At 40.0% G+C, this 25,064-nt stretch overlaps 1 protein-coding gene across 3 annotated transcripts in view; it reads left to right on the forward strand.

Moving 5' to 3' along the window:
* NMS (neuromedin S) overlaps positions 1-25,064 on the forward strand; it is a 49,415-nt gene that overhangs the window by 14,358 nt on the left and 9,993 nt on the right. The window contains exons 3-7 of one of the 3 annotated variants that reach the window (XM_047744914.1): positions 87-302; positions 4,143-4,344; positions 5,754-5,990; positions 15,948-16,202; positions 22,909-23,024. In XM_047744914.1, coding sequence (XP_047600870.1) covers positions 22,949-23,024 — 76 coding nt within the window. In that variant the 5' untranslated portion in view covers positions 87-302; positions 4,143-4,344; positions 5,754-5,990; positions 15,948-16,202; positions 22,909-22,948. The other 2 variants (XM_047744915.1, XM_047744916.1) reach the window with 2 other exon arrangements.

A 25,064-nucleotide genomic window follows, 5' to 3' on the forward strand; every position in this document is an offset into this window, starting at 1 on the left:
TAGACCACCAGGTGCAAGACATCTCAACGGTAAGGCCTCCTGTCTCCAAGAAGTAACACTTGGGCCCCTGTTTTTGTTCTAACCAGGTCTGGGATGCTTGAGAGGACACATAAACCAGACTACAATCTTCAGTTAAAAAACCCCAGACCCAAACAAAGATCAGACTGATGTTCCTTTCCTTTGCAAGTCTCCTGGATGCTTCATCTATATCTGCTCTCTCTGTATGTTCAATAAACTCTGCTCTCACTTCCTGCTTGCTCGTGTTTGATTATCTACCCTTTGTGAAGCCAAGGACCCTGCAGGTTGGTCTGGCAGGAACCCCTCTGGGTCCCTGTACCTGGCCTTCTAGCGTCAATAATCCAATGCTTGTTCTGTTTGATTTGTTCTGTTTAATTTCTTTCATTTTTTACTCAAAATATATCTAACAAAACAAATTTTGACATTGAATCGTAGGAAATGGCTTTGATCGGGAAAGTGTGGGATGACCTGAGTAGATGGAGGCCAGTAGCACAGGCAGTGAAAGAATTCACCCAAGGTAGAAATAAAGATAGAGAGGCTTATTGAATACCTTGTAAGGGAGCAGTGGGCAGGACCACAAAGAAGAGACGATCTACCAGGAAGCAGTGGTAGAGGGGCTGTAGTTACTGGAGGGAGTGAGGAGGTTTGGGAACATACGGAATTTTATGTTTTTGGTAACTATGCCCGGTTGTAAGTAACCCATTGGTCAGCTAGGGTGTATGGCTTTTTTAAGGTGGGTCACCTAATGAGACTGTTGGCATTCAGCTTAGTGGTCACTGTGGGCCCATTTCCAGTGCTCAAGCCTGCTGCCTAAAAGTAGCCTCTACAAAGAGCATATTTTGATTCTTCCCTGCTTCTCTAAAATCTGTGAGAAATAGCATCTCAAACTTGTTTAAAAATATGAACTATTAAGTGTTGCTTCTTCTTAACCTCTTAGGGCAAATAAGGACATGACAATGATCCTCTTTTGTCTTAACTAATAAAACAACATATTTAAACTTCCCAGAAAATGAAAATGCTAAATATTATAGTCTGGGCAAAACGTGAAGATATCCCATTGGAATTAGAGTTTTTTATATAAAAGCTTACCTTCGTGGTAACAACTTCTGAAGTCCAGTAACATCTGTAAGAATAGCTTTAAAATATATATATTTGAGAGAGGGAGTGTATGTGTATGGGGGGGCAGAGGGAGAGAGAATCCTTAGCAGACTCCCTGCTGAGCGAGGAGCTGACCCTGGGGCTGGATCCCAGGACCCTGAGATTATGATCTGCGCCAAAATAAGAGTCAGATGCTTAACCAATTGGCCACCAAGCACCCCTGTAAGAATAGTTAAAGAATCTGTTTACCCAGAGGTGGGAGACAAACAAGATGCTTTCTTCTTTTCTTCCTGCGATGCCTCTCACCCACAGCTAGAAGGGCCTGCATTCTCAAGGCTAAACACTGGAATTGTATTAGCACTGAGAGAAAAAGGCAACCCTTGGAGACTCAAAATTTATAATATGAAAAGAGGGTAGAATAGGATTATTAACAAATGGAATGTGGAGCTGGTTTGTTTTGTCTCAATAATTCTGAGTCATTATTTCATATATGGAATGCCTGGTAAAGAACAGTTTTACCCTCTGATAAAGATAATAGAGGATAGTCGGAAGAAAGACAGGCAGGGCAAGGAGCGCCCTGTCCTAAGAGGAGGCTACCCTTAAAAGGAAAAAGACCCCATCCTGTTAGTCTGCCACCCTGAAAGGAGCCCTCCACCCTTTCCCACATGAACAACTACCTCTAGGTAGATGAGCTTGTGGACAAATCCTGATTGGGTGACAGATGATGGAGGGTTAATCAGATTAAAACAGCCCGCCAACAATCTCATAAAAACCCTGGACTTAGAAACTCTAAGCAACAATCCTTTAGGGTCCCCTCCCTCGTCTGGAACCTTTTACTATCCCTCAATAAACTTTCCATTGCTGTCTACCACTCTTCATCTGGTCTGCCTCTTCATTCTTCAAAGCATAGTCACCAAGAACCATGGGCACTAAAGGAAATCCTGAAACAGACACTTGCCTCAACTCACCAGTGGGATAAAAACTGGCCCAGTTAATTGCAGTAAAAAGTTTTTAGGAAGGAGCAGCACATGATCTTGGTTGTTGGGAGTCAGAGTATTTGCTTCAGAAGACAACATTTTGCAGTTCCTTGATTCAGTAATTCCATATCTAGGAAGAATTTGGTCTAAGGAAATAACTATTTATGTGTGTGAAGATTTAACTATAAGGGTGTCCATGATAATGTGGCTTAGAATTCTATAAAAACTGTAAAAAGCCTAGGTATTCTCAATTAGGTAATAGAAATTTGTCATATTGGAATATAATAAAGCCAAAAATGATGCTTCTGTTAAATATTTCGTTATATAGATAACATTCATACTATATTTTAAAGAGAAAAATATTATATATGATGTAATTCAATTTTTATTTTTTTTTAAAGGGCACATGGTATATTATATGCTGTAAGCATTGACAAAATACGAGAAGGAATAGATATCTGATGTTGACAGTGGTTATCTCTCAGAGTGGGGAGTATAGGTGATTATATTGTCTTTTGGGTTCTCTGCAGCTTAAAATAACTTCTAAAAAAAAAGTCCATGCTTTATGTTTGTGATATGGAAAAACAGAAGCTATTGCTTTATAAATTGCTTTAGAGCAATTGAGAGATGAATGAATATGGACCCTTGCTGTGAGAATTTCCTGGTATCTGAGTGACATTTAAAAAAGTGTTTAATTCCTTTTTTTTTTTTTTTTTTTTTTCTTTTAGAGAGAGAGAGTGCAGCATAAGCTGGGGGAAAGGGAGCAGAAAGAGAGGGACAAGCAGACTCCAAGCTGAGCCCAGAGACCCATTTGGGGCTCAATTTCATGACCCTGAGATCATGACCTGAGCCCAAACCAAGAGCTGGACTTAACTGCCTGAGGCACCTAGGCACCCCAAGTGTTTAATTCTTTTTGAATTACCTTGTCTGAAGGCCTAGATAAGAAGGTATTTGACAGATTGTTAATCATAATTGTAAGGGCCTGTTTAGCCAGAGCGATTCCATCTGGTTAAGCAATGACCTTGTTGTTTATGCAGTGAAACTTAAACTGTCCCTGCCCCCCTTCCCCCAGGGGACTTACTTAAAACAAGTCCTGGAAACCATTCCCAGGTAACAAAGCCCAAAAACAAGGGTGGGTCAGACCAGGTGGAGGTATTCAATCCGGGGGGCTCATACCTAGTCTACCTCGCTACCAAGGAGTATGGGCCCCGCCCTTTGGGTGCCTTTTGGGCGCCAATTCTTTTTTTTTTTTTTTTTTAAGATTTTATTTATTTGACAGACAGAGATCACAAGTAGGCAGAGAGGCAGGCAGAGAGAGAGGAAGGGAAGGAGGCTCCCTGCTGAGCAGAGAGCCCAATGCAGGGCTCGATCCCAGGACCTTGGGATCATGACCTGAGCCGAAGGCAGAGGCTTTAACCCACTGAGCCACCCAGGCGCCCCTGGGCGCCAATTCTGACCAAGGTGATAGGCTAGTTCAAATATCTACTATAGGGTCAATTGTAACTCAATTGGTCACTTATGTGTGACCTAGCAGGACTGTGCAGCTTTCTCCGTGTTACAATCTCATTGGTCACCTGTGCGTGGCCAGGCCCAACCACATGGCCTTTGCCCTTAAAAGCTAGTCTGTAGGGCAGAGAGAGGTCGCCTCTTTGCAAGAGATGGCCCTGGCCAGTCAGTTTGATTCTCGATGCTTGGCATGAAATAAAGCTTTGCTTGACCTTTGCTTTGTATCAGTCTTGCTCCTTTGACCATGGACCCAACAATAATTATGGTTATGGAAGGTGGGAAAATCTGGATATTTCCATCAGAGTCCAATCAGAGCAGCACAGCAGTAGGAGTGATAGAGAATATAGGATTTATTATAGGAATTTGGCCTTACACCATTGTGGGAGCTAATTAATATACAGAGGTTGCCTGGGCCTCATGTCAGTAGGGAAGGCTGTGAGGAAAGAGAGAGCATGAAATGAGAGAGAGCAGGAACAAACAAACCTGCAAGAATGAACTAAAACCTGTATCAGCCTCTCACTGCCTTCATTCCTCTGACTTCAGTGACGACCTGAAGAAGATACTCGTGCATGTTGTCACAAAGCTAATGTGCACCTGGCAGGAGGGAGTACACCCAGAAGTCTAAGGAGGAGTGCAGCTGGAGCTGGAAGAGCTGAGGGTCTGGCTGCTTCCTCACACCAAGGTGGGGGGCAGAACCGCAGTCTCAGTCATGGTCTGCAACCACACCCGACTCTCTACAAACGAGGTAGAGACACACAGTTGACCCTTGAACAACATGAGTTTGAACTGCATGAGTCTACTTGCATGTGAATTTTTTTACAATACAAAACTGTAAATGTATTTTCCCTTCCTTATGATTATCTTAATAACATTTTCTTTTCTCTAGCTTACTTTATTATAAGAATACAGTATATAATACACATAACATACAAAATATGTACTAATCAGTGGTTTATGTTATCCGTAAATGCTTCTGGTCAACTATTCGTAGTTGATTATTAGTAGTTACGTTTTGGGGGAGTCAAAAGTTATGCAGATTTTTAAAAAAGATTTTATTCATTCATTTGACACAGAGAGAGAGAGAGCGATCGCAAGCAGGCAGAGGAAGAGGGGGAAGCAGTCTCCCCGCCGAGCAGAGAACCCGATGCAGGACCCGATCCCAGGACCCCGAGACCATGACCCAAGCTGAAGGCAGAGGCTCAACCCACTGAGCCACCCAGGTGCCCTGGTTATGTGGAATTTTGACCACATGGGAGGTGGGGGAGTGTCAGTGCCCCGATCCCTGTGTTCAAGGGTCAACTGGTACACCCAACTGGAGTAGAAGTACACTTCTGAGTACAGAGAAACATGACTTCTGCTTTACTTCCAGCCCCACACAAAACTGTCCTGTGCCACACAGGAAGTCTAGCCACATAGCTAAACTCAGTTGTTATAGGACAAGCTACTGTGTCCTGTATTTGCTACTAACCCACTGGAGGGCCATGAACAAGTTGTCTATCCTGTATGGCTCTCCAGACTTCTCCTAGTCTCCAGACACTAGCCCCTTTTTGCTTTGGATGTATATAGGGGTAAAGATGAGACAGACTAGACATAAAAATATTGGGTGAATGTTAGGATTAATTTTGTATCATCATTTTAAGTTGTTTTATGTTCACTTTTCTCTGACATAGACCTTTCCTATGGATATACTGCTCACTGTTAAGCATAAAATATTATGCTGCTCAAACTAGTCAAAGAAGATAAAGCCCAACTCAATATTATGGATATACTGCTCACTGTTAAAATGCATAAAATATTAAGGTCTGATACACAGGAGCATACATATATAAGCCGAGAATAGCTCATAAGGGTATGTCAGTAGTCCTAACAAGCAAATGAATACCTTGAAGTTTTCTCCCCAGTGGGAAACAGTGATAATATGTCTCTTATCTGTGTACTAAAAGAATAACTCACAACTCTCTCCTCCACTGAGCTGCAAATATATAGCAAGCAAACATCCTTTTACAGTAATGCTGCTCACTGAGCCTAAGTCCTACCTGTTGTCATGTATTGAATCACTACTCTGTGTCATCCCCTGTCCAAATGGCTTTAATACATATTATTTCATTGTCTCCCTAACTCTGCAAGATAAGTCTACATGTTTGTATCTTAAAGATGAGGTAATGAAGACTCAGAAAAGTTAAATGATTTTCCCAAGGCCACAAAACTCGTCAGTTGTATAGCTGGAATTTGGACAGTTTTGTCTGGTGCCCAAACCTAGGCTTTATCTTCGGGACTCAAGTGTGGTCCGCACACCAGCTGTACCAGCATCCAAGAGCTGCTGGAAATGTGGAATCTTAGGTCCTATCTAGACCTACTGGATCAAAATATACAATTCAACAAGATCAGCAGGTAATTTGCATGCACCTTAAAGTTTGAGAAGTGCTGTTATGCATACAACACTATTCTGCTCTATAATGGTGTTGGGAGACCAAGTACGCTTATATTCAGTGTTGAAACTAATTATTTGCTAAGCTAGATAGGAAGGTGGCTTTGTTGATTTTCGGTGATTAGCCTAAGCTTCCAGTACAGCATCTGTTTCTCCTGTGTGCTTGGAGTAGCACACCTATTACCCAAATTTATGTTGAGGTTACATGATTGAAAGCTCCACAGACATAAGCAACATGGTGATTGAATTCCTTTTAGAGAGCTGTCTGTGATCCTTTTCTTACCTGTTAATATGATGTATTATCTAAGAACTTGCAAATGGAACAGGCCACTAGAAAAAAAAATTAGTCAAAGAAGATAAAACCCACCTCAAGAAATTATTTAACCTATCATCCCTCCAATCCCCAAATCCTGAGGGTATTTGAATTTTAAAAGAGGAGCTTGGAAATCAAGTGAATCTATAACAGGGTGATTATTGGCTGCAGCATATATTTCTTGAGAAGATGGATACATATTCTTTGTGTCCTTAGCTTGCCTCTATTAGCTCCAGGCTCTGTATTTTTATCTGCATTTTTAGCCTAGTAGGACAATAGTATCCACGATTGACACCTCTCTTCTCAAGTCTAAGAGTAGCCTAAGAGTAGAAGACCCATTTAGTTTGCTACTGTGGAATAGTTACCAAAGGAAGTTATTTTCATACATAACCAACATAGATCATGCCAACTTTCATCCAAGGAGCACATTTCCAACTAATATTTGTACAGTCCTCCAGGCCCTGGCTCCCTCGTATCTTTACAGTCTCACTCGGTTCAGCATTTCCTTGTCATTTTCCTTTTCATCCTGGCTGCACCAGCCCAAATGAATCCTCTCCACTGTACTAATTCCAAGGCTTGCTTCTGATTCTCTTTCCACCTGAAATGTCTTCTCTCCCACATTTCCTTTTGCCCCAGAACTACTCATTCTTTATGTCAGATGTCAGCCATGACACATCTTTCTTGGTCCATGTTGGCTAGAAACTCTGAAACCCAAAGGGTTTATTTTCTCTCCAATGGGACACTTACCACTTTCTGTCTTTACATAATATTTCTCTGAGACTTTCCCTGGCGTGGTAGACTGTAAAGACCCTGAAAGAAGGATCCTTGTCTTAGTGCCCAAGATTTCCCCACAAATGCCTCATACAATACCTAACACACCAGTCCTCAATAAATGGTTCCTTTCTTCCTTCCTGGCTGATGAGGTTAAATACCTTTCATGTGCTTAACTGCCATCTGTATACCCTCTTCATCGAAATGACTCTTCAAATCCTTCACCCATTTTCTAACTGGATTTTTTTGTTGTTGAGTTTTGAGTACTCTATTTATATGTTAGATCTTTTGTTAAATAGTCTCACAGATCCCTGAGGCTCTGCTCTTTTTTTTTTTTTTTTCCAGTCTATTTTCTTTCTGTTGTTCTGATTGGATAATTTCTATTGTCTTTTTTCTGTTCACTGATTATTTCCTTTCTCCCCTCTATCCACTGAGTTTTCAATTTTGGTTATCACGTTTTTCAGTTCTAAAATTTCTATTTGCTTCCTATATATATCTTCTATTTCTTTTTTGAGACTTTCTGTTTCTTTATTGAGGCTCTGTTTTTTTTTTATTTGTTTCAAGTGTGCTAACTATTATTAATTCATAGCATATATATTAATTTGTAGTTGGATATAAATTCCCATCCATTCCATTATAAATATGTTCTCTCTGACATGGCTTGTCTTTAAATTTAATTTATTTTATTTATTTATTTTTTTAAATGATTTTATTTATTTATTTGTGAGAGAGAATGAGAGAGAGCATGAGAGAAGAGAGAGATCAGCGGGAGAAGCAGACTCCCCGCCAAGCAAGGAGTCCGATGTGGGACTCGATCCCAGGACTCCAGGATCATGACCCGAGCCGAAGGCAGTTGCCCAACCAACTGAGCCACCCAGGCGCCCCTTAAATTTAATTTATAACGCATTTTATCATATAGGAGTTTAACATTTTTATTTTAGTTTAGTTTAACATTTTTGTAACAATATAAATATTTTCTGCCATCTTTTTAAAAAAAAGATTTATTTATTTATTTTAGAGAGAGAGAGTATGTGTGCATGATTGGCGGGGAGGGGCAGAAGGAGAGGGAAAAGGAAAACAGGTTCCCCACTGAGCGGGAGCCCAGCGTAGGTGCCCTATCTCCTGACCTGAGTCAAAACCAAGAGTCAGATGCTGAATTGACTGAGCCAGCTAGGCACCCCATCCACTGTCTTTATAAAGAAATCATCTTTCTGTCACATAATAAAATGTTATGACATACTTTCTTTCATTTGTTTTAAAATTTCTAAATTTCACATTTAGATATTTAACCTCCCTGGGGTTTATTTTAATATGGTGTCAGGAAGTATACAACTAATTTGTTTCCTTGTAGAAAGCTGAGCAAGGCCAGACCACCGTTGCTGGTATAGGACAGGTGAGAACGGTGATCTCACTTAGCTTGGGTTACTTTCTCTCTTGTTTATTACTGAGCCAGTCAACAATCAGGACAAAGGGACACAGAGGTTAAGGACATGCTTTTGAGGAAATAGCTCTCCAAAATCTCCTTTGTCAGTGTGGAAGTGCATCTGAATATTTGGGGGTCTCAGCAGCCTGCAGGGAGGGAAAAGTGCCAGAGGCTATAGAATCAAGGCAGCTTGCCTTTTATATCACCTTGGAAATTGAGAGGGCTTTGGTGGGGAGTGTCACATCAACACTTAAGGATGACCCTGTGGTCTCATAAAGATATTGGTACAACGTGAACCTTCTATTCCATTTCGAATTGGGTGTCCTTGAGATTACAGTGCTAGGAGACAACCCCCAGCTCCATTTATTGACCAGTCCTTCCCCATGATTAGTAACATTTTCCACACCAAATACCCCTTATAGACAATGTCTGTGAATACAATAGATAAGTAATATAACATAATGTAATATAATATAATATAATATAATATAATATAATACAATAGCTAACAGACAACTTCAGATATTGGCCATCTTGATTTTGGTTTGTGGATTCTAAACATCCAATATCCAAATGCTTCAGAGTTGAAGTGAAAGGAAACTAAATCCTCATTTTTCTTTTGATGACATATTCCAGGTTTTAAAGATTCATAACACCATCCAAAGCCTTTTTATACAGATGCCTAATGGTATGACATGGGCTTAGGACTTGGATTTGTGCCTTCTGATAAATATAGTGGTGTCACATATTACAGTGGGTAATTATAATTGCAATAATTCTGTAGCCTTCCCACAGTAGGGAACTAAGTCAGTCCATGACTTGGTCACCAAACTCTCCACAAAGAAAATTATTAACATGGGTAGTGGAGGGATCAATGTGTGGTTATAATCCAGTTTAATTTCCTATGAACTGATTGCTTCCTTAGTAATGGTCAACAGGTCCCTTAGTGCCTTTTGGGAAGCATGCTGCTATGGAGTCATGATGGATAATAAAAACAAAGAATCCTGAGAAAGAGCATCATTACAGGGTATTAAAATATGGCTATGGGATGAAAAAAAAAAACCACCTGTGACATCTAATAGGGAGATGGAGCATCGTGAGAATTATTCATAGTAGGTCATAAAATGGAAAGGCCAGGATACCCACCAAGCAGAGCAGCCAGCAATATTCAGGTATTGTTTGCATACTGCTTCTCTAAATGACAAATTGTACTCATCAAAGGCTTCTCAAAACTTTCCATTCACCAGGGCTGCTTAGGCAAGTGCACAAATGATATTTTTACATGTACAGATGGCTATGCACAGGTCATATGGATGCCAGCAGCTGTGAGGGGACCAGGCTGTGGCACGGATCACCCAAGACAGTCCATGTGGCTTCTGGGGAGTCCTCTATTACTCATTTATTTGGGGTATAAGATTTATCTTTGTAAGTGTTTCTCAAGAACCAATATACAAATACCTTTAGGTGTCCGTAGGTCTCTAAGGTGATGGAGAGAGGAGAGTCCAGGAACATGCTGGCTAGAGACAACACAGAAAGAGCCCCAACTGGGCTGAGAATGAGCTGTTGAGCAAATGCGAAAATGCCTAATTCTGCTGAACTGAGATTCTCCACCTAGAGTCTAAACCCATAGGTAGGAGTTCTCAAACTCAGATTGTGCAGAATCCCCTGGGAAGTTTGCTTACAATGAAGATTCCTATGCCCCACTCCCAGGGATTCAGACTCAGAGAGTCTGAGTGGGATCCAGAAACCTGTGCATGCCAGGTGTTTCTGAAGCATGTGGTCTGGAGACTATATTCAGAGGAAACCCTCTGCTGCTTGTGGGTGGTTGTGGTGGAGGTTCATGAAAAAGGACTATGGAAAAGAATCATACACCTGACCCTCCCAAAATGCTGTGAAAACTTGGCATCTAGATATGCCTGTGCATTTTTAAGAGATGAAAATCCATACCTTTCCTCACATATTCAGAAGGATCCATGTCCCCTCAGAAGTTACATATCATGATAGCATACAGTGTCCACGAAGCTAATGATCTGATCTCTATTTCCACAGAAGGTATTTAACTTCTCTCCACCTTCAACCTCAGGTAACTCCCCCAGAACCATCCAGCATCTCACAGAATTATGAACATACTTGGCCCTGAGAGGGTTCTGGTCAGAGAGAATGGGCAGGTCTCTGTGACTCTGTTGTCACTATTGGGAAAGTGACTCAAAGGGGCATCCTACTGAGATGGATAGGCAGCTTGTCTCTGCAAACAAAGTTAGCATTTCAGTTCTCTGCACCAGACTGCCTTGCTAATAGCTTCCAAAGATAAGAGGAACAAGGATCTCCCCTAGGAGCTGGTTCTCCTCAGTCAGGGCCTGGGAAAGAACCCTCAGAGTCAAAGTTCTGATTAGAAAAGAGGTCTTTCTAGTCCTGTGACTTCAGTTCCAGAGCCCCCTCCACAGCTCCTTGAGCTTCCAGAACCTTTCTTTCCTGTCCCTCAGACTATGTAAAACTGCAAAGAACAGCCCACAGTTACACAGGGTATCCCTATTGACCATGCTCACCTTAAGTTTGCCTTTAGACTTTTTTTTTTTCATTTACCACATGACTTCTTAAGCATTTATTACTGTTAATTTACATGAATTATTCTTTTGAACTTTGTTTAAACAAGATAAAAGAATCATAGAATTAATTTTGTTATTATTATTATCATTATTATATTCTTACCTTTGCACAAATGAGAGACGTGCAGACCCTCTTCTGACTCAGGAGACTCACAAATATGTATGCTTTCAGAAAAACATGTCTCAAATGGAACATTACCAGAGCCACACATTTTAAAACAGGACCTCTGAGGATTATCACCTTCCTGGAAGCGACAGCAACATCTTCAAGTCATAGCAACAAACTCTGAAATTCAGGTGTTTTTTACTCTTTTTTTTTTTTAAAGATTTTATTTATTTATTTGACAGAGAGAGAGCACAAGTAAGCAGAGCAGCAGGCAGAGGGAGAGAGAGAAGCAGGCTCTCAGCTAAGCAGGGAGCCTGATGCGGGGCTCGATCCCAGGATCGAGGATCCCAGGTTAAGCAGCCGCTTAACCAACTGAGCCACCCAGGCGCCCTGGGTTTTTTACTCTTGAGTTAGAAATAACAATGACAAGCGTAGTTAAAGATGTCAAAGGATAATTTCTTTGTGTTTTCGTTTGGTTTTGTTTGTTTCAGCTACAAGATATATTTTCTTCTTAACTAGCTGAGATTTCTCTCCCCCACAATTTGAAGGGTCTGTTATTCCAGGACTTTGATTTCCTTTACTTAACTCTGTGAGAAATAATACAGACCTACTTTATTAATATATTTAAAAACTTAAAATATAGGGGCGCCTGGGTGGCTCAGTCAGTTAAGCATCTGCCTTCAGCTCAGGTCATGATCCCAGGGTCCTGGGATAGTGACTGTCCTCCATTGGGCTCCCCTGCTCAGCAGGGAATTTGCTTCCTCCCTCTGTCCCTCCTCCAGCTCATGCTCTCTCTCTCTCTTTCTCTCAAATAAATAAATAAAGTCTATTAAAACAAAACAAAACCTTAAAACACAGAGCAGGAAAAAGAAAGAATTTAACGAATTGGTTCTGGAGTATGTGAAGTTGAGCAGCTAGCTTACCCTTTCTAGCTCCCCATTTCTTCCTGCCAGCCTCCAACCAGGTAACTTAGCCTCTTCTTTACAAAGAAAGGAGAAGTTCCCCATCAGGTGACCTGCTCAGATTCCTTCCTACCATCCCCAGATCTGCTTGTGTCTTTACCTTCCTTCCTCCTGTTTCAGGGGTAGAAGACTCATCCTTCCTCTTGGCTTGTGATTATATCCCTCGTAATTACTCCATGACTTTGGCTCCTTAGTTTCCTTTCTCTTTCCTGTGTGCCCCCTTCCTCTCCTTTGCCTGTCTGCATGTTCACATCTCCCTCATCCTGTGTTTATTACAAAGCCTCCCTCATTCCCAAGCCCTTCACTTTCTGTCCTTCCTGAAAGGCTGATCTCTTTCTGCCTTCTCTGCACACCCTCTACCTGGCCCCTACTAGTGCTGCTCACCAGGGACATCCTAACCACTAAATCCACTTCTCTCCTATAGGGGGCTTTCCCTGACAGTTGCCTCTTGGCTTCTGCTCAAGCATGGATATTCACCAGGGTCTCATGTTCCTTTACTCCCTTCATTCTCCCAAAGCGATCTCATCTTCTCTAATGACATCAGCCACCACACACATGCTCCTGATGATTAAATCTACACACGTGACTTCAGTTTCCTTCTTAAACATGAGCCACTCATCTCCAGCTACATCCTGGACACCTCCATTCTCAGTCTCTATGAAGACGGCCACTCTCTGTTCTTGCGTCATAGAACTGACCCCTTGGAGGCCTCTCCAGCTCCTTCCTTTCCTTTAGCCTCCAGATAATCATCCCCTATTCTTGCCAGTTCTCCAGTTAAAATGTCTGAGTCCGCCCCCTCCTTTCTGTTCCTGCTGACACTACCTTGGGTCTGGTGCTCACTACTTTTCACTTGCAGATGCTTCCTGATAGATTTCCACGTAAGCGTCTCTCTGTAACCACAGCTGGGTCAGATCCCACAACCCCTGCTTTTAACCCTTGATGACTTCCTGAGATATACACTGTACAGCCCACTCCTGAAATGGCATATTGGGCTCTCCAGTACAGCATTCCATGTCTCTAACCAGTGTGATTCTCTCCTTCTCACTTCCATTCTCCATCAGAAGTGAGGCCAAGTTCTAATATCAGAGGTACCCAGCTGGTAGTAGGCACTCTGCTTGCAGAGGGGAAAGTTAGCTTATAAAAATGACACCATTCATTTCCTACTCTCTCTACAAGTCTGCAACCTGACAACCTGTTTTAGTTCGCCCTTCCTTCTGTTTCCCTTAATATCTTTGTCATTGTCGTAAGAACCTTCCAAAAGATGCCACAGCTATCTCTCCTCCTACTCTAGCTACCAACCATGCTTCTGTCCCAGCCCCTGGAAACACCAAACTTCACTTTTGTCTGATATTTTCCCACCTATGTACCTATGATACTCCCCCCTCTTCTGTCTGCTCTGCTTGGCAAACTCTCTCGGCCTTCAAACCCCCTGTCAAAGCCAACTCCACTGTGGCGTCTTCTCTGCTTCCCCTGTAAAGGATACCCTTCTCTAAGGTTCTCCTAGGGAATTATTGATGTGTTTGCCTTTGCTGCTATGCCATGACCTCCTTGAGTTCAGTCTTTCTCACTCATCTTCCTATCCCTGGTACCTGGCATAGAGTTGGAGCTCAGGAAATGCGTAAAGAAAAGAATGAATGAGTGAGTGAGTGAGTGACTCTCATTGTCCCAGGTGCCATTGACAAACAAGGCAGTGGGATCAACTAATAAATTGTGTGGTTAAGAGGAGGCACTGTTTCAGGTTGCTCCATGTTCCAAACAAGAGCCATCCCTTCTTTCCCGCTCTGGTAGTCCTCCCTTCTCCAGCTCCTGAATCATCAGGCTAGATGGACCTGTGTGCCTGCCCACAGCAAACTGACTCATCCCACCCACCCATCCCAGGCACCTGTGCAGAAGACACAGGCTGGGGGAGCCACTAGAGCCAGGGAATATGTCACCATCAGATCTACTGTTCTGATCTCCTGAGGTTGCGCTGGGACATGTGGGCTGCTTGTTTATGTTTTCTTGTATTCAGTTATTTTAATTGGCCCCCATGAAACCCCGCCTTCTTATTCAAATCTGTCCTTATATAGAGCTCCACTCAACATAAGCTATTGTCTTTTCTATTGATTGCCATTCCTAGTTACCCTCTCTTGCTTGCTAAATTTTTGATTCTCATCTATACTCTTCCACTATTTGGTCTCTATTTCTAAACACTAGCAATTTACTCTTCTTTGTTAAATGTTTCCCATCCAGTACCTCTGGACCTTCCCCCTATGTGTTTGCTAGAGATTCTTTCTTGCTTCCCTCCTGTGCCTACACCTCAAAAAGAGCCTTCATATGCTCACTTCATCCTAGTCTCTGCCTGCCTAGACATTATACTTGATTTTTCATCCTTTCATAGTCCTGAGAGCTTTCCTCTCAATAAGTTTTTCATTCATTCATTCATCTAATACATATTGAGTGTTGAGTCACTTCATTTTTATATTGAACTAGCATCCAACTAGGAAAAAAAAGAAATCACTATAAGTATCATAAACAGAGGAAGTTAATTTAGGGAGTTGGTTACAAAAGTGTTGGGAGGAGTAGAATGGCTAAAGTTAAAAATAGTAACCATATCAAGGGTTGACAAGGATCTAGAGCAACTGGAATTCTCATGTACTGCTGGTGGAAATGAAAATAATACGACTATGGAAATTACTTAGCTCTTTCTCTCTTTCTTTCTTTCCTTCTTTCTTTCTTTCTTCCATTCTTTCTTTTTTTTTTACTTTGCTATTTCTTAAAGAGTGAGACTTATTACTACCCTATAATCTAGTCATTCCACACTTAGGTATTTCCCTAAGAGAAATGAAAGCAGATATTCGTACACAGACTCGTACACAAATGATCATAGCAGCTTTATTTATTTTAGTAATAGCTCAAAATAGCTTTATTTTTAGTAATAGCTCAAAACTGGAAACAAACAAATGTCCATCAAAAGGTGAATGAAGGGATGCCTGGGTAGCTCAGTCCGTTGAGTGTCCAACTCTTGATTTCAGCTCAGGTCATGATCTTTGGGTCATGAGATTGAGCCCCATATGTGGCTCCATGCTGGGTGTGGAACCTGCTTAAGATTTTCTCTCTCTTTCTCCTTCTGCCCCCACCTCTGCAGGTACATGCTCTCTTCCTTGGAAAAAAAAATGGTGAATGGAAATACAAACTGTGATACATATATACAACAGAATAAACAGAATACTATCCAGCAACAAAAAATGAATGAATGATTAAATATGCAACATGGGTCAGTTTAATTATGCTGATTAAAAAATTGAAATTAAAAAGAAGCATATAGTATGAATCCATTTATATAAAATTCTAGAAAACACAAACTATGATGACAGAAGGCAGATCTGTGGTGGGGTAAGAAGAGGGAGAGACTACAAAGGAGCATGAGAAACTTTTGGAGCATGAGAAATAATGTGTTATTTTTATTGTGATGATGGTATCACAGCATATACTTATATTAAAGTTCATCAGATGATACAGTTTAAATACATGTGATATAGCTCAATAAAACTAAATAAATAATCTCAAAAGGAGGCTGGAATTGAAAAGTGGCAACATTACCCAGAGATTAGCAACTGCAGAGAGCCCCCGTTTGCCCCTAGGGTTGGAGTAACACAAAGAAAAATGGTGTTCATAGAACCTATGTTCCTTGGTTACTAAGACTAATGGGGTCTCTACTAGAACTGCTGTTTCAATTATCACCTCTCCTTCTCTCCAGGAAGCCAGGGGCACACACTCTCATTACACCACAGGACCATGGGAGTGTGAAGTCATGTGTAAGTGCTGCTGCTTGTGGGTTCTTGTGGAACCCTGGAGAGCTGTCTCTGCTGGGAGCATCACCCAAAGCAGAAAAAAAAAAAATGGCTCTCCCTTCCATCTTCCAAGCTTCTCCCATCCTCTAAACTACCAGGAAGCCAGCTGGGAAGAGTTTATTTTGTAGGTTTCTAACTCTCTAGGCAAAGGAAAATATACAGTAAGTAAAGCTATGGTTCTTACTTTCACGCATCTTGTATGGTAGCATATCCTGGTTCTCCTGAGTTTACACAGCTCTCCCATCCCCTGCCTCCACTAAGTAACCCACCAGAAAAGCACATGTAAAAGCCAAGAGAAAAGCACAGGATACAGGCTCAGAAGCTGGGAGGACAAGAGAGGGTACATTCAGATGAGTGGGAACAGTGCTAACAGATCTGGGAGGCTGGCCTTTTCTGTCACCAGACAGCTTTTTGGGAATTTAACAGCCAGCCCCTCAAATACACCTGTCACTACTTTCTGTGAAACCCTGCTAGGGATAGAAGCCCTCAAACATTAACCTGCCTACCTGCATCTTCACTTGCTGTAGACTTAGAGGGTTCTTGAAGGACGTTGGAATCCACTGAAGAATTCAGGAAGTTATGCTTTGAACACAGAAACTTATAATCAATTTTGAAATTACATTTCTTCAAAATAGCCTACAGATTAAAGTCTAGTTCCTTAAAACTCTGCTGAGTTTTTTTGTAATAACCATTTACAAAGCGGGAGCTAATTTGATGTGGGAAGGAGGAGGAATTTTTAGTGTAATTCTTGGCCTTCAGTTCTGTTTCAAATGGTGTGGGAGCTCCCCATGGTGGGTTCATGTATTAAAAAAAAAAAAAAAGATACCTCATTAAATTGGCTTGGAAGTGACAAATCCGCCGGTTGCAACCTTTTCAATAATGCCTAACAAAGGACACACTTTGGAAAAATAAATGTAATGAAATAAAGAAAGAACCATGAGAGACTATGGACTCCAGGAAATAAACTGAGGGTTTCAGAAGGCGGGGGGGGGGGGGGGGGTTGCGGGATGAGTTAGGCCGGTGGTGGGTATTAAGGAGGGCATGGATTGCATGGAGCACTGGGTGTTATACCCAGACAACGAATCATGGAACACTACCTCAAAAATCAATGATGTACTGTTATGGTGACTAACATAACACAATAAAAATAATTAAAAGAAAGTTGCTTTTTCATATATGTAAGTTCTGAAGTTTAAATATGAAATCATATAATAGTGTTTGGAGTTTATTATATTTTTATTTTTTTTAAGATTTTATTTATTTGATAGACAGAGATCACAAGTAGGCAGAGAATCAAGCAGAGGGGCGGGGGGGAAGCAGGCTCCCTGCTGAGCAGAGAGCCTGATTCCATGCAAGGCTCATCCCAGGACCCTGAGATCTCAACCTGAGCTGAAGGCAGAGGCTTAACCCACTGAGCCACCCAGGTGCCCCAAAGTTTATTATATTTTTAAAATTTAGTTTTACTCATACAGGTAATTCACAGATAGCCAGTGTGATAATTCAAAAGTGCAGATAATGTAAAAGGTTTTTATGACCCCCTCACAATCCCATTTCTCTAGAGCCACTGCTATTTGTGTGTCTGTGTGACATCCTAACCCGTTTTCTTTGTGTTACCAACATATGCATTCGTGGAATTGCATGGGCTATTTTGAAAAACATGTGTACGGAAGTGGAGATCTGTAGATTGCAAAATTGGCTGTATACTTTTCAGCTATGTTCATTGAGAGATGGAGTTTTTTTCCCCCACCCCTTGAATCCAGCTAGCCCTGTGACTTGCTTTGACCAATATTACGCAGATGTGATGTTTTGTTAGTTCCAAACCCAGAGGCTTCATAGCTTCTACTGTCACTGTCTTGGAACTCAGAAACCAGCATGGGAACAAACCTGGACTAGCCGTCTGGAGACCAGAAGACCACATGGAAAGAGGTCCCAGATGCTCTAGTCTATCTACCAGATGAATGTAAGGGTCTAAGTGAGCCCACCGTAAGAATTACCTAGCTGGGTCTAGTCCAAATTACTGACCTGCGTAATTTTGAGCTAAATAAATGGTTGTTCTAAACAACTAAGTGTGGAGACTGGCTGTATTATGAGCAGAAGCAAACTGATACTAGACCATATAGTATGTAGTTCTAATAATTTTTTTCTTTACTCACTATGTTACAAAAAGTTTGGCTTGTCAATGCATAAAGATCCATCTTCTTCTTTTTAAGAGTTACATGAATTTCTATATTATGGATATTCTACAGTTTAACATTTGCTCTATGCCAGACATTTAGGTTGTGCCTGCCTCCTTCCTTCTCTCCATCTCCCCTCTATTACTGTATTGTAAGTATCTCTATAGTTGCTGTATACTTCCCCTACTCTGTCTTTTCTCGGCTAATAAGGGCGATCTTTTTCATAGACATTTAAAAAATATAATTAAATGTATCACTCTTTTTCTTAATGGCTTCTCTATTCTAAATTTTGCTCAAGAGCAGTTTCCCAACCATAAATATACTCTCTTTCTAATACGGAATTTTATGTAAGTATCTATATGTATGTGTGGGTGTGTTAGGTTTAATTCATTAATCCTCTGAAATTTATTTGTCTTTATAGTGTGAAATTGTGAATATTTTTGTCGACTGGATGGCCAAATGTTCTAAACACAATTTAGGGTAGTTAAATCATTTTGCACTGATTTGAAATACCACCTCCACTCCGCATTTAGACGATCTGCCTCAAAACTCTATTCTGTTCCATTGATCTACTTATTAGCCTGTTAGCAGATCAGTAACAAAATGACCACTACAATGTAACATACTGCATTATAGTACGTTTTGATATTGTCAAAGTATATTTTTCAAAAAATGTCTTAAATATTCTTCAGTATTTTCTCTCTCAAAATAATTTCAGAGTCAGTTAAAATTCCATGAAAAAGTCATTCTGGAATTTTCATAAGGCTTACATTAACTTTATAGATTAATTTGCCACCAGTTGAACTTCTAACAAACTTGACTGTTGTTGTCAATGATCATGATATGCCTTTTCACTTATTTCCTATGTCCTTTGGTAAAATGTTATGGTTTTCTTTTTTAATATATTGCATTCTTATTCTTTGACTTAGTTCTCTGAACTACATGGTTTTTAAAGCTATTTACATTTTCTAATACATTTTTTTAATTTATAAAATTTTTTTATAAACATATCATGTATTATTAGCCCCAGGGGTACAGGTCTGTGAATCGCCAGGTTTACATACTTCACAGCACTCACCATAGCACATACCCTCCCCCAATGTCCATAACCCCACCACCCTCTCTCTACCCTTCTTCTCCCGTCTAAACATTTTAAAATTTATTTTTGCTCATGTTTGAGAAAATTAATCCTGAAAATCGTTTTCTTTAAATTTGACCATTTTGGCAAACTCATTCATTCTAAGAATTTGCCACTTGATTCCTTTGGATTTTCTGGGTAGATAATCATATCATTTAATATCATGAGAGTTTCTTATTTTTATTTTACCTTTCATTTCATTATTTTACTTTTTTGTTTCTGATACTGAATTTGCTAAAACCCACTGTATATTCATATTAGCCCATGCTGTCATAACTGAAGACTACAGTCTGGGTGGCTTAAACAACAAAATATATTTTCTCATAGTTTGGAGTCTGGAAGTCCCAGATGAAGGTGCCAGCAAGATTGTTTCTTTTCTTTTTTTTTTTTTTTTAAGATTTTATTTATTTGACAGAGAGAGATCACAAGCGGGCAGAGAGGCAAGCAGAGAGAGAGGAAGAAGCAGGCTCCCTGCAGAGGGGAAAGCCCGATTCGGGACTCGATCCCAGGACCCTGAGATCATGACCTGAGCCGAAGGCAGAGGCTTAACCACTGAGCCACCCAGGTGCCCCAGCAAGATTGTTTCTGATGAGACCTCACTCCTCAGCTTACAGACAATGCCTTCTCATCGTCCTCTCCTTGCTCTTTCTCTGTGTGCGCTCAGAGAGCGAGCTCAGCTATTTCTCTTCCTCTTCTTACAAAGACAGGAGTCCTCACAGAGTAGTCCCATGCTTATGCTTCATTTAACCTTAATTATCTCCTTAAAGGAGATATTTAAAGGAGATATTAATTATCTCCTTAAAGGCCAAATCTCCAAATACAGTCACATGGGGGATCCGGGCTTCAACATATTCCATTTCTGGGATATCATTATAATCCCATTTCTGAATTAGCATTAAAAATAATATTTTTAGGGGTGACTGGCCAGCTTAGTCAGTGGTGAGGCATGTGACTCTTGATCTTGGGGTTGTGAGTTTGAGCCCCACGTTGAATGTAGGGATTACTTAGAAAAAAAAAAATCTTCTGAAAAATGGTTTAGGGCGCCTGGGTGGCTCAGTGGGTTAAAGCCTCTGCCTTTGGCTCAGGTCATGATCCCAGGGTCCTGGGATCGAGTCCCGCATCGGGCTCTTTCCTCAGCGGGGAGCCTGCTTCCTCCTCTCTGCCTGTCTCTCTGCCTGCTTGTGATCTCTGTCTGTCAAATAAATTTAAAAAAAAAATCTTTAAAAAATGGTTTAAAAAATAATTTTTTATTTTCTGTTCTGAATATCTGAGAAATAATGTGTGCAAAATGTGCAAAAGAAACAAAATCAATTTGATGTAAATAAGAGCTATCACATAGGTTTATTCGAAAAAGATATGTTTGTGCATAGAGTACCTAGTTCATGGTAGAGACAGACCAAAATTAAAAAATACTTATTGATTGACAGTAAAAGTGCCACAAACCTTTGTTATTATGTGTGTGTTGTGTCTAAAATGTCCATAAGTAATTGTGTTTAATACCATACAGATAGGTGGTTTATGTTAAAAAAGCAGTCATTCATGTTTTCCTATTCATTTAGTAAAGATTTGCAGTTGGACAGCAATACAAACACATCATCTCTTCCTGGTATTTGAAGACCTTAGGTTATTCTCCTTGAACTAAAGTGGTAAATACTGTAATAAGCAAATCTCAGTTTCTTGCTATCTCAAGGAAATAGACAAAATATTATGGTGATACAGTAGTTTTTAATTCCTACTCCCTTATGAATTAGAATTTTTTGGCAAAATACCACATTTTAAGTCACAAACAATCTACTCTGAGCAATTCCCACTGAAAATTATTCTTAAAACTTTCATTCATTGAAAAAAATGATATAAGATGACTTAGGTAAAGGATTAACATGTTTTAAGCACATTGTAAACTTTCAACAATTGTTAGTTACCTCCTAATCCTTAAAAGAGCAAAAATTAAAGATACGCATGATGATAAAAGGATACTTGATATATGCCTTATATAGGTTACCCTTTCTGCAAGAAAGAAGACTTCATTCTTTCTCCTTCTTTCTAATCCATATCCAATCACAAGGAGGCTCTTTAAAACTTCTTTATTATTGAAGTAGAGTTGACACACAATATTATATTAGTTTCAGGTATACAACATAGTGAATTGACAGCTTTATACCTTACACAATGTTCACTATGGTACTATGGTACCATCTGTCACCATATGACATCATTATAATATGTTATTACATAATATTTATATTATGTAATATAAATATTAATTATAATATTATGTATCATGTATTATGTAAAATATTATGTAATATAATATTAATTATAATATCATTATATAATATTATAATATTATTCCCTGTATTCCTTATGCTATACTTTTTATCCTATGACTTATTTGTTTTGTAACTGGAAGTTTGTGCCTCTTAATTCTCTTTTATTGCTTCACCCTCCTTCCTTCTGGCAACCCCAGGTTGTTCTCTGTATTTATGTCTATCTGTTTCTGGGTTTTGTTGTTGTTGTTGTTTGTTTGTTTTGTTTTATAAATTTCAGATATAAGTGAAATTATGTAGTCTTTATCTATGTCTAATTTATTTCACTTAGCATAATACCCTATTGTTAAAATGTCCAAACCATGCAAAGTGATCTATAGATTGAGTGAATTCTCTGTCAAGGAAAGTCTTACTACAAAAAAATGAACACATTGACTAAAATCCCAGACTTTTACAGACATGACTGGGCTCAGATACCCTTGCGTCTAAATCCCTGCTCTGCTCCTTTATGGCTTGGTGACCTTGGCAAGTTCCTTGTTGTCTCTCATCCTCAATTTTCCCATTCATAAATTTAGGATAATAATACATTCCTTATGGATTTTCTGTGAGAAGTACATAAAATAACTTATATGAAATCCTAAATAGGAACTCAGTAGATGAAATATTATTATTTCTAATAAACACTGTCATATTTTCTTGCATACTGATATAATTTGAAATATTTAACTTGTTCATGGAAATGAGTCTGCCTCAAGGAGTCTAATTTCCAACCATGATTTTTAAAAAATCTATGTGAACGTTTGAGTTTCTTGTAATATTATATCTAGGACTCCAAATTTTGTTCTCAGATGAACCAAAGACTAAAATATCCTTTGTTAATGGTGGAAAATAAACAGCTTCTTAGGAAATAAGACTTCATCATGCAAGAGTATATAGATTTATGTCCAGTTCTTTGATTAAAAAAAGAGAAAAAGCCTTTCCGGCTTTTTCTCAAACCACTATAGAATAACAATTATGACTCTCCACTTTTTATTTTTATTGCTGGATTGAAAAAGATGATTCTGTACAATGCCTACACCAGGAGGATATTATTCTACAAATAAGGGCCCAGCGTGACATTTATGAGAAAGCCAGGGTCCTTCTGTGCAAAACTGATTGGTGCTCAGCCAATGGGCTCCAAGGCATTGCAAATAAAGGTACCTTTTCCACTGGGCCTGATCAGAAGCAGGGCAGAGTGTTGCTTCTGCCTATGAAACTTCAGGAAATGCTCCAACTCCTGTCCTAGCAGACTACTTCTGAGGTCAACAAAGAGAAACTGGGCTTTGAAGATGAAGCACTTTGTTCCTCAATTCCCTTCCATCTTGGCCATCTATTGCTTCTGCATGGTACAGATTCCCTCTTCAGGTAAGGGGACCCCTTCATCAGACTCCCATCTAGCCTGAGCTCTCAGGAAGACTGAGACAGACCTTGATCCTTCAGGGCAGTTCTGGAGGGAGTCAAACGTAATCCCCTCACCTACCCCCATTTCCACCCTTTTGAAATGGCTTCTCATTTGTCTCTAATCTTTAAGAAAGGGTGGACAGAATTAGATGCTGCAGCCTTTTACCAAAAGAGACAACTTTCCCTTGTGGAACTTTCTTTAAACAATTCTTGATTCAGGGCTGTCCCAAAGATGTGCCACTGAAACTGTGAGGGATATGATTTGGGACCCCAATGTCTTAGCCATCTATACTCTGGGAATTCTGACGAGAGGAGAACAGAGACAGTGAAACTGTATTTACAGACCCAAAGACTGAGGAGTGAGGGACAGTTGGAAAGGGGTGGGGAGGAAGCAGAAACAGGGGAAAAAGGAATATTTTCATAGCCTTTCTGTGGGCTCTCAGGAGGCAGGATCCCAGACAGACCTTCAGAGACCCCAAATCTTCCTGGGTGTGGGCGCTGTCCGAGGTGCTGACTGGACAGCGCTGTTGCTTCATTAACTTCTGAGAATCAGTATGATTGCAGGGGACGAGGGAGGAGTGGGGTGTGGGGTCAGTTGTCGGAATGTGCTACCCATTTCAAGGTAATTTGCCAAATGATGCAGGGAAGCATGTAATGGTAGCTCCAACTGGAAGCTGGAACTATTTCAAAATTTCAGATTTTGCCATTAGAAATTTGATCTAGGGGTGTAGAAAATCTTTGAAAATATATTCAAACAGAAAATATATTTTTGAACAGTATGTTTGTTTTGCTATGTTCTGTAGTGTAATCACAAAACCTAGGCATTGTAAAGAACCTTGGAAGTCATTTAACCTTTCACGGAGAGCAGAGATCTATGATTTCCCTATTTGATTACTTTCTGTGATACCCAACTCACTACCAAACTAAGAGAACAAGTAGCTGCCTCTTCTGGGGTCCAGTAAAATCTGTTTGTGTTACACTTTTGGGAATTTGTTATTACTTTTTATCTGTCTATATATTTATATCCACTTCCCCCTTTTCCTACTTGATTTTATGTTTCCCAAGAGTAGGTCCCTATGGTCTTTATCATTGTACTGTTAACACAGAACCTCTTAATAAATCTTTATAAGATTCGTTCAAATTACTTTGCATTTTTGAATGGCTCTAGTCATCAAAATTTTCTTTACACTAAACTAAAATCTGAGCATATGTAACCTCTAACCATTAGCCCTAGTTCTATCCTTTGGGAATACAGAAGAGTACTAATATCTTGTATTTATGACAGTTCTCAAAATAACTGAAGGCAGTTAGCATACATGTCCTAATTTTCCTCTTTGCCAAAGAGGACTATTCTTAGTACCTCTAACTCAACTACAAATTCTATCATTTCAAGTAGGATTATCACCTTTCAAAGCTTGGACACTATTACTTCTGTATAGCACAAGATTGCCTCAGCTTTTTCTTGGCTCCTAGAGAGATTTCAAGAAGTAAAATATCAGTATTTTAGATCTATACTACTCTTGAGCCATATATTCCCTGTCCTACATTTAAAAAATCTAAGTTCAGGGTTTTGCATTTATCCCATTTAATTTCATCTATCCAGTTGATTCCTTCAATTGCTGTATTAGCTATTCTCCAAGTGTTGTGTCATGCACCAATGAGATGAAGACTTCATTTAAGTCAGCTAAAGATTGACTGGCATAGAGTGCTGCTGCGTGCTGGTAACACTCTTACCCAGAACCTACCCCTGAAGAGTCTGATGAGGCAAAGAGATGAGTATCTGTATTTCTTAAAAGTTCCAAGAGTGATTTTGATGCACATACTTTCTTTTTTTTCTTAAGATTTTATTTATTTATTTATTTGACAGAGAGAGATCACAAGTAGGCAGAGAGGCAGCAGAGAGGTGGGGGGGCAGCAGGCTCCCCGCTGAGCAGAGAGCCCAATGTGGGGCTCGATTCCAGGACCCTGAGATCATGACCTGAGCCGAAGGCAGAGGCCCAACCC

Source organism: Lutra lutra, chromosome 9 (genome assembly GCF_902655055.1).
Source record: "Lutra lutra chromosome 9, mLutLut1.2, whole genome shotgun sequence".
NCBI lineage: Eukaryota > Metazoa > Chordata > Mammalia > Carnivora > Mustelidae > Lutra > Lutra lutra.